General features: G+C 44.0%; 1 protein-coding gene across 1 annotated transcript in view; it reads left to right on the plus strand.

Annotated features, from left to right (window-relative positions):
* Positions 1–18,848, plus strand: part of DGAT1 (diacylglycerol O-acyltransferase 1) — a 34,513-nt gene that overhangs the window by 5,876 nt on the left and 9,789 nt on the right. Inside the window, exons 2-5 of the mRNA XM_069097023.1 lie at positions 8,730–8,817; positions 17,260–17,300; positions 17,595–17,680; positions 17,885–17,937. Coding sequence (XP_068953124.1) covers positions 8,730–8,817; positions 17,260–17,300; positions 17,595–17,680; positions 17,885–17,937 — 268 coding nt within the window. The remainder of the gene's footprint in view (positions 1–8,729; positions 8,818–17,259; positions 17,301–17,594; positions 17,681–17,884; positions 17,938–18,848) is intronic.

An 18,848-nucleotide genomic window follows, 5' to 3' on the forward strand; every position in this document is an offset into this window, starting at 1 on the left:
ATAAATATATTTCAATATAATTGTATTTTATGCATTTAAAAATGATATTTTGAAGTCCATAGGCTTCACTAGACTGCCAAAGGGGTTAGACTCCTCAGCTTGATATATAAATGCCTTCATGATTTAGCCCTAGTTAGCTTTTCAGTCTGATTATACATTACTCTACATCACTGTTGTTTGCTTCAGGCAAACTGGCTCCTTTGTTGTTCCCCTACATGCATGGTATTATGTCTGCTGCTTCTATCATGCTTTTGCCTAGAATGCTTTTCTTTGTAATTTCTGCCTCTTGGAACCCCTAGGTTTGAGGTTGGCTTGAAGTGCCGCCTTAGGCCTCAATTGTTAGTGCACTCTCCACCCTGAAATCACATTGTATTTATTTTGTACACAGGGCATCCCCGGAGACTTAGTGCACTTTTAAGTCATAGCTTAAAGCTGCACTGAGGGTGGCTAGGTGGCGCAGTGAGTAAAAGCGCCAGCCCCGGAGTCAGGAAGACCTGAGTTCAGTTCTGGCCTCAGACACTTAACACCCAAACAAAAAAAACTAGCTGTGTAACCTTGGGCAAGTTACTTAACCCCAATTGCCCTCCAAAAAGCAAAAAAAAAAAAAAACTGCATTGAGATTTTTTGGGGACATTCTGTTATATATTTTACTTACCTGTGAATATGTATCTTGCCATAGAAAGTAAGCTCCTTGAAGAAAGGAGCTGTCTCACTTACTCTGCATATAGCAGGTACTTGAATGAATGAAGGAAGATCGTATTTAAGCACTGTGCTACGCTCTAGGGGTAAAGTAGAGAAAAGTAAGACAGTCCTTGCTCTCAAGAACACATTCTAATGGGGGACACAACACATGTACTTAATAAATGCTTGATTAAATTGGTTAAGTTGCCACATTCAAAAAGCAATATCATTAATAGTTTTATCAGTTTGGCAGGAGGTTTCCAATGGAGTGCTTTGAGGATCTGTGTTTGCATCTGTGCTTTTATGTTTATGAGATATGCAGATTATACAAAGGTGGGAAGAGTAGCTATCACAGTGGATAACAGACACATGATCCAGAAACATCTCAACAAGCCAAAACATATAGCTAAATTTAAATAGATGAAATTTACTAGAGAAATATGTAAAATCCTAGGCTCAAAAATTATAAGAAGCATAATTCTACACCAGCTTGTCTGAAAAAAGATTATGGGGTTTTCATGGCCTACAAGATCAATAAGAATTAAGTATAATTGAGAGCCAGAAAAGTTAGTGTGACCTTAGGATGCATTAAGAGAAGCCTAGGGGCACCTAGGTGGCTCAGTGAATAGAGCACCGGCACTGAAGTTAGGAGGACCTGAGTTCAAACCTGGTTTCATACACTTGACACTTAACTAGCTGTGTGACCTTGGACAAGTTACTTAACCCCAATTGCCTTCCCCCCTCCAAAAATAAATTTAAAAAAGAGAAGCCTAGTTTTCAGGATTGAAGAGGTAACCTTTGTCTTCTCCCCTTATCAGGTCACATCTTAAATACAGTGTTCAATTCTAGGTACCACATTTTAGGAAATATATTGCTAAGCTAGAGAGAGTCCAGAGTGAAAACCAGGGTGGCGAAGGGCTTTGAGTCTAGGCCATATGAGGATCGATTAAAAGAACTGGAGATGTTTAATATGGAGAAGAGAAGAAGCTTGGGGGCAAGCAGGGATAGGGGTGGTGATAGCTATCTTTAGTTGAAGGGCTATCATGTAGAGGAGGCAGAACCAGGAGCTATGGTTCAGATTTGCAAAGAGGCAAATTTAGGCTTAATATCAGGAAAAATTTCCCAATAAAGCTATCCTGACAGTAGAATGGGCTGCCTTAGAATGTCATGAACTCCCTCACTGGATACCTCCAAGTAAAGTCTGGATGATGACTAGTTGGGTTTGTTGTAGTGGAGATTCTTCTTCAGGTATGGGTTGGATTGGATGGGTGCTGAGGTCCCTTCCAACTCTAACATGCTCTAATTGTGGAATACTCTTCTTTTTACATGATTAACTGCCACCTAGTCCTTAATAGTCTTTCCTACCCTGGATTCTATGACATTGCTCTCTCTTGGTTTTCCTACTGCACAGTTCTTTCTCAGTCTTTTTGCTAAATCATTTTTCTTCTGTCCCCTAAATGTGGGCATTCCCAAGATTCTGGCTTGGACCCTCTTCTCTTATAGTTTCTTCTTTGTAATCTCTTTGCCTTTCGTAAGTTTAATTTTTTGCTTTGTGCAGACAACTTCATATCTGTGTATTTAGCCTTAATCTCTTCACTGAATTTCAGTTCCTTATTACCAATTACCAGCTGGACCACCTACACCATGATGTACCATGGACATCTTAAACTCAAAATCCAAAAAGAAACTAATTTTATTTTCTCCTAATCCCATCTTCTAAACTTCCCTATTTCTGTTGAGGATACTACCATCCTTCCAGTCGTTCAAGTCCACAACTTTGGAGGCATTCTTCTTTCTCTCCCACTTCCCATAGCATGTCTTGAATTAATCTCCTTCTGTCTACTGACATAGTCTCTACCATAGTTCATACCCCTATCGCATGCCCAGACTCTTCAAGTCTTAAAAGTCTTGTCTTGTCAAGGCTTAAAAGATCTCCCTTCTTGTAGTTTTTCCCCTCTTTAATCCACCTTTTTGCAGAGTTGTTAAATTGATATTCCTAAAATACTGATCTGACCACATCCCATTTCTATATGAACATCTTCAGTGGCTTTCATCTCTGAAATAAAATACAAAGTTTGGCATTTAAGGTGTCCCACCCTCCATAGTCTAGCTATCACCTACTTTTCTAGTCTTATTTCATATTATTTCCTTTCATACACTCCCTTTTCCAGTCAAAATGACCTGCTCACTTTTCTCCACATATAATATTCCACCCCTTGGCTCCTTGCCTTTGTTCAGGTGGCCTGCCACAGATTCTTTTCTTACCTCTGTCTCTTGGAATCCCTAACTTCCTTCAGGACAACTCAGGTGCCACTTTGTACAGGAGGAATTTTCTGATTTCCCCAAGTGTTAGTGTTTTTTCCTTCTTAAAATTATTTACATTTTGTATAGATTTTTGTGCATACTTATCTGTGTGCATGTTGTTTCCTTCCAATAGAGTGTAAGCTTCTAGAGGGTAGCAACTTTATTTTTATCTTTGTGTCTCCACAGCCTAGCAGAGGGCCTGTAAGTACTTAATAAATGTGTTATCTTGAGTTGAATTGAATCTTGGAGTGGAGGCTCAGAGACCACTTGACATGGGAAGGTTGTAGAGAGGATTCAGGTTTAGGTGTACTGGATTATTGGTGTCAGACTCAAATAGAAATAGATCCATGCTGGCACATATTGACTTAGAAAAGCAGTAGATAACACTATGTTATTGTATTTTTATTTATTTTGCTAAACATTTCTCAATTACATTTAAATTTGGTTAGGGTAGCAGTCCTAGCCATGAATTTCACATCTCTGTACTAGATAAGCTCTGAGGTCCCTTTGAGCTTTTGGCTGAGGTATCTCCATAAAGGAGGAACAAAGTCTTAAAGGTTGGGTAAAATTTTAATGGACAGAGATATGGTGGGACTGCATTTCAGGTGATAAGTGAGCAAATGCCCAGAAGCAGCAAGTGGATTACTTCTGAGGATTACTAGTAATTCAGTTTGGCTTATGGATAGACTAAAGAAAGGGAGAGTTGAAGGTGGAGGAGTGATTGAGAGGAGAGACTGGTTGAGATAAGAGAAGACTAAACTTTGGTAAAAGGGAGAAGGGAATAAACGTTGACATAGTGTCTGCTATATGCCAGGCAGGGTTTAAGTGCTTTACAAATATTTGATCTTCTTCAAAAATCATTTGGTCTTCACAATAACCCTAAGGCAAACAGAGGTAGAATGATTTGCCTAGGGTCACACAGCTAGGAAGTATCTGAGGATGGATTTGAACTCTGGTCTTCCTGACTCCCAGGCTCAGTGCTGTGTTTACTGTGCCACCTAACTGCCTGTTATTTAGAGGAAGTAAGTAGGAAGGGAAGGGAAGGCAAGAGTAGTTAAAAAGGGAGGAAGAAGAACGAAGAGGATGCCATGCTTTGGAATAAGAAGTTTCCAGAAAGGAGGAATTGTTCAGTAGTGTCCAATATTATAGAGAAGATGAAAACTTTTTAAAAAGCTATGAGAGTTGGCATTTGACTTTCTAAAACAGTTTTTCACTATAGTTGACCAAGAGCCATATTACTAAGGTTTGAAAAGTTAGTGCCTTGTTTTATGTTATAATGAAGTTTCTCACAATTTTTGATTCATTCCCACCTATAATCTAATTGGGAAGGAATGGGGGGGGGTGTCAATTGAGGTTAAGTGACTTGCTCAGGATCACACATCTAGTAAGTGTTAAGTGTCAAAGGTTGAATTTGAACTCAGGTCCTCCTGACTCCAGGGCCTTTGCACTATTTACTTCGCCACCCAGCTGCCCCAAGGACATGGTCTTCTTAACCTTTGACTGGGGCCTTAGGCAAGATTTCTGGCAGGTTATGATGGCTTGTGGCACTTTGGCCTACATCTGACATGGAGCTAGGCACTGTGGATGCCCAATAAAGAGTGTGTGGTTAGAATTGGGGCCTCTGTAGTGTGACTTTGTGATGGTCTTATGGGGGCAAGCAAAGGTCAATTGTCCATTGACCCCACTCTGACTAATAAGTACTTGAATAACCCCTCCTCTCTTCTCTGCCCTACCCCAGCTACCTGGCCCTACAGCATGGCCTCAGAGAGTTGAAGGTTTGTGAATGGCTCCTTGGAGAAGTTCAGCTCAGTTCCTTAGACATGATAGTTTCTTCATTGCCTCTGGGAAAGCGTAACTTTCTCATTGTTCTATTGGGCTAATGTCTGTTAGGCCTCCCCATCTCAGTAAAGGCTGGGATGTCTGTTTCCTTTGAGTCAGTTGCCTACATGGAACTGGAAGTCAGGTTTAGAGACCTATGAATTTTGTGGCTAGATTAGAGGGGTAGGTGAAAGTCTAGCCTCCTCTTCGGGCCTCCTAACCAATTTCTGAGTTCTGAAGTTTTTTTCTGCGCTTCCCACTTGGAAGATCATGTCCTAAATCAAATGAGATAATATTTGTAAAGCACTTAGTACAGTGCCTAGCACATAGTAGGTACTATATAAATGCTTATTCTCTTCCGTCTCTCCCTTTTCCTTCTCCTTTTCTATATTCAAGGATTGCTTTATTTTTCTGTCTTAGAAGCCTTAGGGTTTTTGCTTGAGTCAGATTGTAACAGTAGGAGGCACCCTGGCACATTTCCTTCATCTTCTCTTTTTCTTTTCCATCCTCAGTACTGCTTAAGGTGAGTAGTGAGGATCTAGAACCCAAAGCAGGCACAGGGTGGATATGGGTAGTCTATTCTGTAAGTGCCTCTTCTTGCTGAATTTTCATCTGGAGGAAAAGGCCTGAAGAGCCTGCCTTAGCCCTGGCTGGTGAATTAAGGAGAGGCTGGGATTTCAGGCTAGCACTTGAAATTAGCTTTCCAGGGGTAGAAGTCGGGTCTGTACTGGTCCCCAGGCCCCCAGGTTTTCTTGAAGGGCCCTTGTTATGTAACTAGTTTGCCCCCTGTTCTAAGGGATGTAGGTTCCCTTTGGGGCCAAATGAAGAAAGAATCTGTTACCGAAGACATCAGTATTCTTTGTAGAGTTTTGGTTTTTTTTTTAAAGCAATCGGGGTTAAGTAACTTGCTCAAGATTACACGGCCAGTTATTATTTCTGGGTGTGGTGCTGAGTATCTGAGCCCAGATTTGATCCAGGTCATCCCGACACTGGAGCCAGTGCTCTTACTCACTGAGCCACCTGACCACCCCTAAGCAATTGGGGTTAAGTAACTTGCTCAAGGTTACACAGCCAGGTGTTTCTGGGTGGGTGCTAAGTGTCTGAGCCTGGGATTCGATCTCCAGGTCTTCTCAACGCTGGAGTTGGTGCTCTTACTCGCTGTGCCACCCCTGTAAGAGCTTTTTCAGGCTGAGAAAGAGAACCTTCCCAATGAGAGTGGCAAATGTAGGGGTAGGTAGTCCTTGGGATCTTTTCTGGTCAGGAAGCAGAAAGGACCTAAATAATCTTTTAGCCTCTGTACCCCTGAAGTGTGACCCACCCCAGAGTCATGACTTGGGGTTTTGGTTATAGAGAAGCTTCTGTTTGTCCTGGTTACCTTGCAGGGTGAGTATACTGAAGGTGAATTAATGGGATAGCTGGGCCAACCTGGAGACAAGATAAGAAAACTAAGGTTAGGTGTTAAGAAAAGCTTAAGGGGCGGCTCAGACACTTAGCACCCACCCAGAAACACCTGGCCCTGTAACCTTGAGCAAGTTACTTAACCCCGATTGCTTAAAAAAAAAAAAAGCTTAACTGGGGACATTGACTGAGGATGGTGGGCTGGCCTACCTGTCTGTCTAGGTTAGGTCTATATTTGGATAGGGTAAGAGACTAGACCTCTAATTTCCCTGGTATTGAAAACTCAAGTAAGGAAAATTCCCTATCCAAAATGCAGGTCAGTATCTTCTTTGTAGTTTAGAGGAATCCCCAGGTTTTCTTAGGTTCCACTGGGACAGTAATGAGAACAGTAAGGGATATTCATTGAGGAGAACAATGAGAGATGTTTGCCAGGCAGATGTACAGTGCCCTAATGGAGGAGGGAAGAGATGTGACTTCCTAGCTACTGATGTCAGGTCCCTTGGGCCAATTCGTATTGAAGGCTTATGTCCTTATGTTAGCTGATGATCAAAGGTAGCAGATACTGACAAAAGTAGTAACTTGTCTTCCTCACTACAGCCCTTCTCATTCACTATGTTCAAGTGACATATTGAGGGGAGGTTTGGGTGGTAGCCAAGGCCTCTGCATCTTCCCCCCTCTGAGTGACCAGAGGCCATGTGACCCTATGAGGTAGATACCAAGTTTGCAAGACCTTCTGTCTTGAGGTCTGGCAGCTACCTACCTTACTAATTCTCTATTTTTCCATCTTCAAAATGGGGTTACTAATTCCTCTTTACCCTAACATCAGTGCCACCAAGATGACCCTTTGGAGAAGAAAGTTGGAATTACAGAGTGTGGTGATGGTGATAAAATAACATTTGGCAAAGGATACAAACAAATAATTCTTAAAAGGAGAATTGCAAAGTATTCCCAACCACGTGAAAGAATGCTCCAAATAACTAATAGTAAGAGAAATGCAAATCAAGACAACCGTGAGGTTTCACCTCACATTCTGCAAATTAAAAAGATGACAGAAAGTGGCAGAAATGTTGGATGTTGAGGTTGTGGGATGATAAGCACACTAATTGTTGGTAGAGTTATGAAATGGTACAACCATTTTGAAAAGCAATTTGGAACTATGCAAATAAAGTAACTAAAATGTCCATACTCTTTGGACCAGAGGACCAATGATAAAGCATGCTGCCCATCTCCTGACAGAGTGATTGATTCAGAATATAGGATAAAACATATAATTTTTAAATATGGAAGATGGACAGTGTGGGAATTCTTTTTGCTTAACTGATTATTATGAGGGTTGGGGTGCTTGTTTTTTTCTGATGGGGAGGAGATGGGAGGGAGAGAAAATAAAATTAATTGGAAAAAAAAGAACTGTTCCTTCTCAGTTCCATCATGACACTTCTTCTGTCTGCTTCTATTAGCTTTTTGTTGATGTTACATGTATGCTTTTCAGGAGATGGGTTTGTGAAGAAATGGTGATTTTTCACAAGGGCCAGTATTAACTTTTCTTTTTGCTGTTCAGAAAAAGACAAGTTGAAAACCAGTCTTCCTCTCTCCTAGGGAAACTATAGTAGCAAATGAACTTTCTGAACATTTGGGGTTCTCCCTATAGGGAAATAGGGACCTAGCGTCAACTATCAGTTCCTCCCTCACCCTTAGGTGAAAAACCAAACTGTTTTGGGTCCCTGCAGGACTTAACCCATGCAAGATGACCTTTACCTTGTACTTGATTACCCATCTTGGACTCTGATTTTTCCTTTGTTCTTGTGTTTCTCAAATACCGAAGATGGTCAATTTATTCTGTCGTTCTTTGTATAGGACTTACTTAGGTCATTGTTTTGTTTTCACTCTAATTCCTTTCTACAGCCTGAATTCACTGAAGTGCAAGTCAAGGAGTTGTGTTGAGAGGAGTGGCATGTACCTTCTACCACTATGCCCAGTACCTGACGGTGGCCCCTATACACAGTGAGGGCTCAGATGCTGAGAGTGGCCTGACTGACTCCCCAAACTTTGCTACCCTCTCCCATGATACTCTTTTAAAAAATTAATTCATTGATTTATTTTCAGTTTTCAACATTCACTTTTTTATAAGTTTTTGAGTTCTAAATATTTTCCCCTCCCCAAGACGGCATGCAGTCTGATATAGGTTATACATATACAATCATATTAAACATGTTTCCACATTAGTCATGTTGTGAAAGAAAAATAAGAACCAAAGGGAAAAACAATGAGGAGGAAAAAAAAAGAAAATAGTAGACTTTGGTCTGCATTCAGACTCCATAGTTCTTTTTCTGGATGTGGATAGCATTTTCTATCCCATGATACTTGAACAAGTTTGAGAGGAGAACTCATTTTGGACTAGGGTATAGGACTTTCACTTAGGGCTCAGTTCCCTGCTTTTACTACATGTGTTGCTGACTTGTCACTAAAATGTCCTGTTTCCTATTCCTCCCTTTTCTACTCCTATTCCCCCACCCACCCCCAAATACCAGGTGCCATCGGTTGCAGGAATCTTTGTTCAGCTCAGCTAGTGGATTCAGCAACTACCGAGGTATCTTGAATTGGTGTGTGGTGATGCTGGTAAGTGGCCATCATCTTCTAGACTCTGGTTTTCTCTGCCAAGTCACATCGTAGCATTGGTTGAATAAATTGGTTCTTTTTTTTTTTTTTTCAAAGCAATCGAGGTTAAGTAACTTGCTCAAGGTTACACGGCCAGTTATTATTTCTGGGTGTGGTGCTGAGTATCTGAGCCCGGATTTGATCCAGGTCATCCCGACACTGGAGCCGGTGCTCTTACTTTCTGAGCCACCTGGCCGCCCCTAAGCAGTTGGGGTTAAGTAACTTGCTCAAGATTACATGGCCACGTGTTTCTGGGTGGGTGCTAAGTGTCTGAGCCCGGAATTTGATCTCCAGGTCTTCTCAACACTGGAGCCAGTGCTCTTACTCGCTGTGCTACCTGGCCGCCCCAATAAATTGGTTCTTGAAGTCTTCAGTGTCTTGCTCTTCCTTCCAGCTGCTTAGTCTACATATGAGCCTATATACATGCCATCTTTGCTTCTTTGCTCTATTCTCCTGCCATTATTCTCCATTATTATGGAGCCTATTCTCTGGCTCCATAGTGGGATAAAGAAGGATGGTGAGCTTGTCTGATATCTTGTGTCTGTCCAGGTCGACTTTGTGGTCAGCAGGTAGAGGTTTGGGTCTAATACCTCTTCAGGCCAGGCTGGGGGTCATGTAGTCATTAGGAAAGTGGGATGTAGATGTGATATTGAGCTCCGTCTACCTTCAGAGCTTTGCTGGGAGAAAGAGGAATAAAGAAGTAGACCCCTAGTGGCGGCTAGGTGGCATAGTGAGTAAGAGCGCTGGCCCCGGAGTTGGGAGGACCCGGGATTGGTTCCAGCCTCAGATACTTAATACCCACACAAAAAAACTGGCCTGGCTGTGTAACCTTGAGCAAGTTACTTAACCCCAATTGCTTTAAAAAAAAAAAAAGAAATAGCCCCCATCCTCAAGAGGTTCTCATCTGATGTAGTGTAAGTAAAATACAAATAGGACATTGGACAGACAGGCCAAAAAGAGAATTTGTCATCTGTGACCTAAGCTATATATAGAAGTGTTGAGGTTCACTAAAACAATTGGAGAAGTATATCTAAGCCTTTGTTGGAAGAGGTATATTGAGGCTAGAAGGAGCTCTTGACTGAGACAGGACAGAGAAAACTTTCTCACCTTGGCCTATGTTATTTCCTTTCTACTGGGGCCTGCTGTTCTGAATATCCACTTCCACACTTCCCTGGCTCAGGTAACCCACAGGTCTATTTATTGGAATGTGCCCACTATAGGCAGGAGTCTCACTTATGGGGCTGAGGGCTTGATGGGACACCTTTTTTGCTTGTGTAGGGGAAGCTTTGGGCGAGGGGGATGGCTTTGTGAGGAGTGGATAGGAGAGCTTACTGACTACATGCATACCTATAAATAGCTTGCTACAGCCCCAGAAAAACTGTCCCTCTTGGCAGGGCACCAGCCTAGAGCTCTCTACTGGCCATCCTGATGATAAAGCCAAGTAAATCTGGTTCCAGCTTTCCCCTTGTCTCAGTCTGAGATAGAATAGGAATGACCTTCCCCATTCTTGTCCTGCCCTAGGTAGTGCAAGCTTGGCTAACCCAAAGGCAGCTTATGGTGTTTTCAAAGCATAACACAGTTAGTGAATGGTGGGGGCTCAGAGAATGGAAGGCCGATGCTGAGCTTAGGTTGAGAGAAGACTAGGCCAAGGTTCTCTGAGTATCCTGGCAAGACTTATGTCTCCACCTCTTTTTTCCAGAGGAGTTTGGGACTTTTGGCTTGGCCCTTGGCAGGCCTCCTAGTAGGCTGAGAGGGGACTGTTTTTGCCTCACTCTGAGTGGTGCTGGGTAGAGGAAATAGCATTCAAGCCTGGGTTAGGAGAAAGTAGCTGAGCCTCTAAGGACTGTCTCACCTGAATTGTATATTTCTCTTTCACACCTCTCCTTGTATCTTCTATTCTCCATAGTCTTTATCACTAGGATTGCTTTGCATACTTAGGCAGTTGGTATACAGGGCAGCCAACCCTTTGCCTCTCTACCCTTTGGGGGCAGTGGGGGCCTAGAATCAGGAAACTTGGCTTTGGGAAGTTGTTGGCAGGAAGATGGTTGTTGTGGCCTGTGAATTGGCTAGCCTAGTCCTAGCTGTCATTAAAAAAAAACAACCTTTTATTAAATGTTTGATTATAGTGACTCATGCCCTGAAGTCCTGTGTGGAGACGGGGACAGAGCAACCAGTTAATGAATTACTGCTTTGCAGGTTAGAGGTCATGCTACTCCCCAGGTCTGGGCTATTCCTTGGTCAGGCCTGGGATGGGAGGGATGGGTGGGGCATATTAATCAGGATGAGGTACTATAGGGCATAGGCTGGACCCGATTGTAGGCTCCCTCAGGCTAATCTATCTTTTCATCAGCCCTTGCACAGATTTATCAGCCTTGAATGTCAATAATTTCTCTTCCCAGATTCAAGGTCTCAGTTAGAGAGACTCATTTTTTCCCAGCTGATGATTTGGGAGCTGACTTTTCCTACTCTGGCACAGGGCAAAAGAAGGGACTACAGTCCTTCCACTCCATTGTGGTTAGCTTTTTGAGAGCCTTGGTTTCCTCCAAGTACATCTTGGGCCATGATGAAAGGTTACAAGTCCATTAGTTTATCATGTGCACAGAGATATGAAAGGGGGACCAAGGATTCACTCCTGTCTGGAATTCGTGTGGGGAAGTAGAGTGACACTCCAGAAGGGGCAATACTCTGGGCATTATTTGACTTTTGATTTTCTTTATTCCACATTACTGACAGTAACCTGGTGCTGATCCTTTTGTGATGAAAGGACCTTTCCTTTTTTTTTGTGCCTATACTATAGTGCTTGATTTTGTATAGGTGTAAGATGAAATTCTGGAAAATATCTTTCAGGGGGAATTTGAGCAGATGAGTCATCTAAAGCTTATAGAGGAAAAAGGAGAGCTGTGGGAACCTGGGGTAGGAAAGGTGTGGGTGTTCTTTGGCTCAGAGCAGGTCTATTTATCTTAGCTCCTGTAGGACAACTAAAAATTGGAGGAAGTTAATGGGAGATTCTAGAGGACCTTGAACCAAGGAAAGGAAGTTTCTTTATGCTTGAACCTAGAAGATTCAGGCCTGCCTGAGGCAGGCTCCGAGACAAGGTAGTAGCTGAACTTCACCTAGAAACTGTGCAAACAACCGTAGCAGTTGGCTAGTGGCTATGCTCCAGGCACGTGACTGAGGACTCAGAAAAGAGTCAGTGGTGAAATAGTGATGTTCAGGCCCGTGTACACTTGAGCAAATCATTTTGGTTTTCTACCACTGTTTCCTCATCTGTCAAATAAGCACACTGGAATGGATCAGTGCCTCCGAACCTTTTCAGTTGTGAACATCACATTTTAATGTCAAACTTCAGAGACCTCCAAATGGTGGTAGTTGTACTATACATTGATAAAATACTTGACTGGCCGTGGACCCCTTGTAGTAAATGTAAGTAAAAGGACCTTTGGGTTGACTACCTCACGATTCCTAAGGGCTTTTCTAGTCCTTATAACCTAAAATTTGAGATTCCTCCAAAATACTCCAGTGGATATGTCCAACAGACAATTGATGAGGGACTAAAATTGAAGAAAGAAATTAGGGCTCAATATATATATATATATATATGTAGATTTGGGAGTTATTTGTATAAGGATAATAACAGAGAATAGGGAGAGAGAAAAGAGGAAGGGGAGAAAAGGAAGGAGAGAAAGAGATAGAGCAGAGGGAGGAGGGTAGCAGGGAGAGGGAGAAGAGAGAAGGCATATGGTCTTGAAACATAGGAGATGCTATGATCATACTACTGAAGTGATTTAACATAAAAGGCTAACAGTTAAGCGTTTGTTAAACATTCCTTTGAGCATTACAGAGTTTGCTTTAGTTCCCAGTCTCAAAAAGTTTGGTTTTTATTATAGAGAAAAGACAAATGGAATTCAGTTAGAGTGTGATAAGCCAAGGCAAGTAGTCCAAAGTGCTGTAGTGTGGGTTGGGCCATGCAGGAGAAGTACTTCTAATGATATTTAATCTAATGCTTGTAAACTCCTTGAGATCAGCACCTATATGATTGATAAGAGTTGAAATGTATATAATACTTAAAGTGGCTTATATATCATCTAATTTGAGCCACTTAAAGATCCTGTAGGGTACTGAAAGTAGTTTTCCTGTTTTACAGATGAGGAAACTGAGGCTCAGACAAATAAAGTAATATGTCCTGCAGTTATACAGCTAATCAGTGTCTAAGACAGGAATCAAATCCAGGTCTTTTTTTTTTTTTTTTTATTAAGCAATCGGGGTTAAGTAACTTGCTCAAGGTTACAAGGCCAGTTATTTCTGGGTGTGGTGCTGAGTGTCCGAGCCCAGGATTCGATCTCCAGGTCGTCCCAACACTGGAGCTGGTGCTCTTGCTGAGCCACCTGGCCGCCCCTAAGCAATTGGGGTTAAGTAACTTGCTCAAGGTTACACGGCCAGGTGTTTCTGGGTGGGTGCTAAGTGTCTGAGCCTGGGATTCGATCTCCAGGTCTTCTCAACACTGGAGCCGTGCTCTTACTCGCTGTGCTACCTGGCCGCCCCCAGGTCTTTTCTTACTCTGAATTTCTCAGAATTTCTTGTTTCACTATATCATACTATTCATAATATGCATTGTAGATACTTAATAAATGTTCATTGAATTGAATTAGGCAAGGAGATCAGGAAAGGCTTCATAGGAAGAGGTATTTGAGTTGGGCTTTTAAAAGTTTCATCATTACTCATGTTTATGATGTTTCCAAAAGCTGTCACTTAGAGATTGACAAATCAGTGCTTACAGGAACAGATCTGGGTAGAAAAGGTTTATTAAGTAACTGAGTGTGAACTCTGTTCTTACTGCTTAAGGAGAGAACTCAGCTGGCTGCCTGAAAGTGTAGAAATGACTGTATCCAGATTGTGCCTTTGGTGGTCAGGCTGAGGCCTCTGTCGGGCAGCCAAAGAGAGCTAGGCATTTCCCCCCCTCACAAATGGGCAGCCAAATAGAGCTCAGCATTTTCCCCCCTCACAAATGGGCAGGCAAATAGGACTTCTAGGTCCAGTCTGTCAGGCAACTGTCAACCAGCTGTTCTCCCTCTTCATCACAGTGGCCTCCCATCTCTGGGAACAGAGCCATATGTCTCCTGCCTTTAGAGGTCTCTGACCTCTTGAGGGTCTGGAGTTCTAAGGGCTTTCCCTTGCTCCCTGCATTGTCAGACAGTGGGCCTCTCATTAGTAGATATAGCCCTGACTGGAAAAAAATTGAGCAGTAAATTCAATTCTGCAAACCTTTCTGAAACTTCTGTGTACAAGGCATGCTACAGGGCGCTTGGGATATAAGCATGAAAACAAAAACCTTTGCTCTCCAGGGCCGTATGTTCTATTCTAAAGGAAGTGTGGCATATACACAGAAAGGGTAAGGCCAGGTAGGGAGGGGTGAAGAGATCTGGCAATGCCTCAGGAACATTTGAGGAGAGAAGGGGAGCAGGGGTTAGTTGGGGGTAAGTGGGATGGAGCTAGGGAAATTAAAAATAGCTATAAGAAAGAGGTGGCATCCAAGCTTCATGCTGAAGGAAGATAAAAGATTGTCAAGAAACAATCACTTTCAAGGAAGAACTGGTGCTCTGTCTGGCCTCTAGGATCTGCCTCTTGTTTGTTTAGAGGCCATTCCTCTTCTTCAGGGTCTGTGCTAGGAAGAGAAGCAGGGTTAACCTGGCAGAGCCCTATTTAGGAGAGGAAACAGGCCTGGGCTGGGATACTTCTTTCCTGAAGGGTCCTTGACACTTACTGAGGCCTGGACCAGTGGCAAGCACAAATGCCAGACTTTAAGGTTGAGGAGGCAAGAATCATAGGAAGATCAGTTAGTCAGCCACCAAATGTTTATTGAGAGTTTATTGTGGGCCCAGCTTTGTCTGGAGACCCTTCCCTTTTAGGAGTACAACTGGGGAGATGAGAATACTACAAGACACTGGACAGTTAAGGTGGTGTGAGGACAGAGGGAGAGTGCTCTGGGAGCTGGGGTGGTTTGGAGAGCCTAACAGGGAGCAGGGTTGGGGAAAGCAGTGATGCTAGAGATCTGAGGTGGGCTTTAAAAATTGGTGAAGGAGACTATTTTAGTGTAATGATAGTAAAGGGATCTGCTGAGTTGGAATAGGAAAAGGTGCGTGGGTGGGGGGGGTATTGAGGAACAGTGGGTGATAAGAACTGCTATGTAGTTGATCACTTCACAGAGAGCCTTGAAAGGTGATTTATAGATGGCAGTGCCCTTAGAGATCCTCAAGTCCAGCGTGGGAAGGAGGCTTGGGGGGGGAAGCAGCTTGTCTGAGGCTGCTTGGGCAGTGAGGGGCAGAGCCAGGAGCCCGAGTCTTCCTCAGACTCAGCCTCAGTTGGCTCTTTTTCCTATACTAGGTGGCTTCAGATGCTTGATGAGTACCTGCTGAAGGCCCTTTTTTTTTTTTAAAGCAATCGGGGTTAAGTAACTTCCTCAAGGTTACACGGCCAGTTATTTCTGGGTGTGGTGCTAAGTATCTGAGCCCAGATTTGATCCCCAGGTAATCCCAACACTGGGGCCGGTGCTCTTACTCGCTGTACTACCGGCCGCCCCTGAAGGCCCTTTTGTTTAGGTCAGATACACGACTGCTTTGGCAGGCAGGCAGGAGCAGTGGAAGTCTCCTAAGTTGGGGTGGGGATGTGATAGAAGTTTAGAAGGAGAGAGTCAGGCTGTTTTTTGGAAGAAAGGCAGCAGAGGCAGCTTGGGGTTGGAAGTAAGAAAGGCCTGTGACCCCAAAGCGTCCTCTACCTGACTGTGCAGCCCGGTCAGGCTTCTCTTCACTGAACCCCATTATTAGCTGGCTTATTAGCTCTCAGCTTCAAACTACCTTCTCTGCCATTTGTTCACACCTTGTCTTTTCCTCTGTCTTCTTCCTGTCCTCTTGTCTCTTTTTTCTTGTTCACTTTCTTTTTTTTTTCTTTTTGGAGGGGGGAAGGCAAAGCAATTGGGGTTAAGTGACTTGCCCAAGGTGACACAGCTAGTGTCAAGTGTCTGAGACCAGATTTGAACTCAGGTCCTCCAGACTCCAGGACCCCCAGACTCCAGGACCCGTGCTCTATTCACTGCGCCACCTAGCTGCCCCTCTTGTTCACTTTCAAACCTTTATGCTATTCACTCTGTTCCTTCTCCATCACCCAGCATTCTCTAAACCTTACAGCTCTATTCACTTCACCAATGATTTGTTAAATACCTGTAGATTGACTGACCACCCCTTTCAGTTCCCCTACCCTCCAGTAAGCCTGGGGTTTCAGAATAACCCACAGTTCTTTAGGGTTCCCTGGCAAGCCTCAAAGTGGGCCAGAGAGCACTGACCAGAATGACTCAGATGGCCATTTGGCATGGCCCAACTCCCCGACCAAAGGGACTTGGCAGGCATGGGTTACAATAGCAGAATCACCAGGCTAGCAGTGGCCCATCCCTCTTTAGCCTCCCAATCCAGATGGCAACTCACTTTTCTACCCTTTGTCGAAGCCTCAGGGAAGGCAAGAAGTAGCAAGGCCCTATGCTTACAAAGGGCCTGAGGAGTCAGCAGAATTTGCACCCTAGAGGCAGTAGGAAAAGAAGGTTGTTAGACTTAGCTGTTGGTGGTGCTTTGTCTGTTCCCTGAGCTTAGGAGAGGGTCAGTATCCGAACCAGGACCCAATTAGGCAGAAGAAGCAGCTACAAATTATGTTGGCAAATTATAGGGAGAGATGGAGAAGAGAATCAGTCCCGGTTTGTCCTGAAGCTTGGGTTTGAGTCTGTGACTCTAGGGTTCCCTGAGGGTAGGGGCTGACTCTTTATTTTCCAGACCATTGCAACACAGCAGGTCTCCTGAGATCCTCCCCAAGGCTGGGGTTACAGGGGGTTACTTCTCATGCCTTCTTTCCTCCCAGAGGCCTATGTACATCAGTCTCTCTATTTGGTGGGGAAAATGGCTTCTACCTGCCTTGGATTTGTGGGGAGAAGAGGGACAGATGGCCTGAGCCTCTGAACTAGATTCATTCTGTGGATTGGAACCTCAGCCTGGCTGATAATGGCTGTCATTTATAATAGAGCAGAGCCTGCTATGTGCCAGGCACTGTGCTAAACTTTCTGCAAGTATTATCTTAATTAGGTCTGCACTCAACCCTGGGAGGGAGGCGCTATGATTCCTATTTTACAGCTTAGGAAACTGAGGTAAACAGAGCTTAAATAACTTGCCCAAGATCCCGGGTTAATGGCTGAGGCTGGGTATTTTCCTAACTCCAGGCCCAGGGCCTTATCCAGTGTGCCACCTTGCTGCCTGTCCCCTGGGCTTGGTGGGTGGCTAGAGGAGGCAGATGAGCCTGGCAGGGCTCTGCAGTACCTTGGGCTAAGGACTTATGTGTCTCTCCTCCCCTTTTCCTCCTCTCTTGCAGATCTTGAGCAATGCTAGATTATTTTTGGAAAACATCATCAAGTGAGTGCTTTTAATTGTGACCTTCCCTGTACCCCTAACTGGAGAGGGGTAAAGGGTCACCCCGACTCTTACTTCCTCTCCCCTCATTCCTTCCCCCTTCCCTTCCTCCCTGTGTCAGGACCCTTAACCCAACCTGCTTAGCCTAGACTGGCTGGATACATGAGGCTGGAATGCCGGTGCCCCCTTGTGGCAGTAGGGCTTTATTGCAGCTCAGGTTTCAGCTTCTTGGCACCAAAGTCCGGAGGCCCCTACCCCAATGCCCTAGCCCCCAATGCCCTAGGTTCCTACCCTCAGGTACGGCATTCTAGTGGACCCAATCCAGGTGGTGTCGTTGTTCCTGAAGGATCCCTACAGCTGGCCCTCCTTGTGCCTCATTATAGGTGAGCTTGAGTTGGGTGATATGATATATGGAATGGGGAGGAAGGGCAGTCTTGGTATAGGACCCTGAAGCCACTTCAGGGAGCCCAGGCCAGGCCTCTAGGAAAGATTGGAGTAGATATCCTAATAGGCTCAGTCCCTCCCTCCCAGGGGCATTCATGATGAAGCTTCAGTAATTTCCATGGCTATTCCATTTCTCTTTTCAGTAGCCAATGGGTTTGCATTAGCTGCCTTCCAAGTGGAGAAACGTCTGGCTACGGTGAGTGTCTCTCCTCATTCCTGTTGCATACATCTACTCCATTCAGATGTGTCTGGGGGTGGAGTGGGGTATTCTGTTTTCTCCCCAAAACATATCTGTATGTCTTTTTCCTTTTCAGAGGCTCCTTACCTTCAATCAGAGCATACCTACCTGTTTTTGGACCCTTGTTATCAAAAGCTCTAGCCGTTAGTCCCTTCTGCCCTCTCTCTGCTTAACTAACCAGATCAGAAACCTTCACCCTGGGTTTTTCTCCTGTTGTTATATAATCCTGAATGGCTATTTTAGTCATTTATCAAACTAGCCTGCTACTGGCATTCTCTAAGCAATCACTGCTTGCTGATCAGGGGAAAGCCCTGTAGACTGAAGAGTTTAGGTGTCATAGAATATGGACCTCCTTTGTTCTGTGCTGGGCCTGTTACACCCCTTTCCAAATAAGCCTATGAATACTCCCTTCACATTTTCCATATGGCTTCCTGCCCAGTTTACCTACCTGTTTTGGCAGTCCTTGTTCTTCCCTTATTACTAAGGGGTAGGGGGAGTAAAATACCCCCTGTATCTGATCTCTTTAGCAAGAAGGTGTCTGTTTGGATGGTAGTCTGGAATACCCAAAATTATTTACATTGGCAATGTAAATACCCCCAACCCATGTCTTTTTTTTGGAGGGCAGTTGGGGTTAAATGACTTGCCCAAGGTCACATGGCTACTTTTTGTGTTAAGTGTCTGAAGCCATATCCGAACTCAGGTCCTCCTGACTCCAGGGCTAGTGCTCTGTTCACTGCGCCACCTAGCCGCCCCTCCCATGTCTTTTTCAATGTCTCCTTTCTAACATTTGTTCTTCAGTCTATTCAGTTCCTCATTCTATTTCAAATACTCATCAACTTCGTCTTAGTGTTTCATACCCTACTAGGATC

The sequence above is a fragment of the Petaurus breviceps genome, unplaced genomic scaffold (genome assembly GCF_028583685.1).
Source record: "Petaurus breviceps papuanus isolate PSGF00001 unplaced genomic scaffold, PetGlider_PUasm1.0 350, whole genome shotgun sequence".
Lineage (NCBI taxonomy): Eukaryota > Metazoa > Chordata > Mammalia > Diprotodontia > Petauridae > Petaurus > Petaurus breviceps.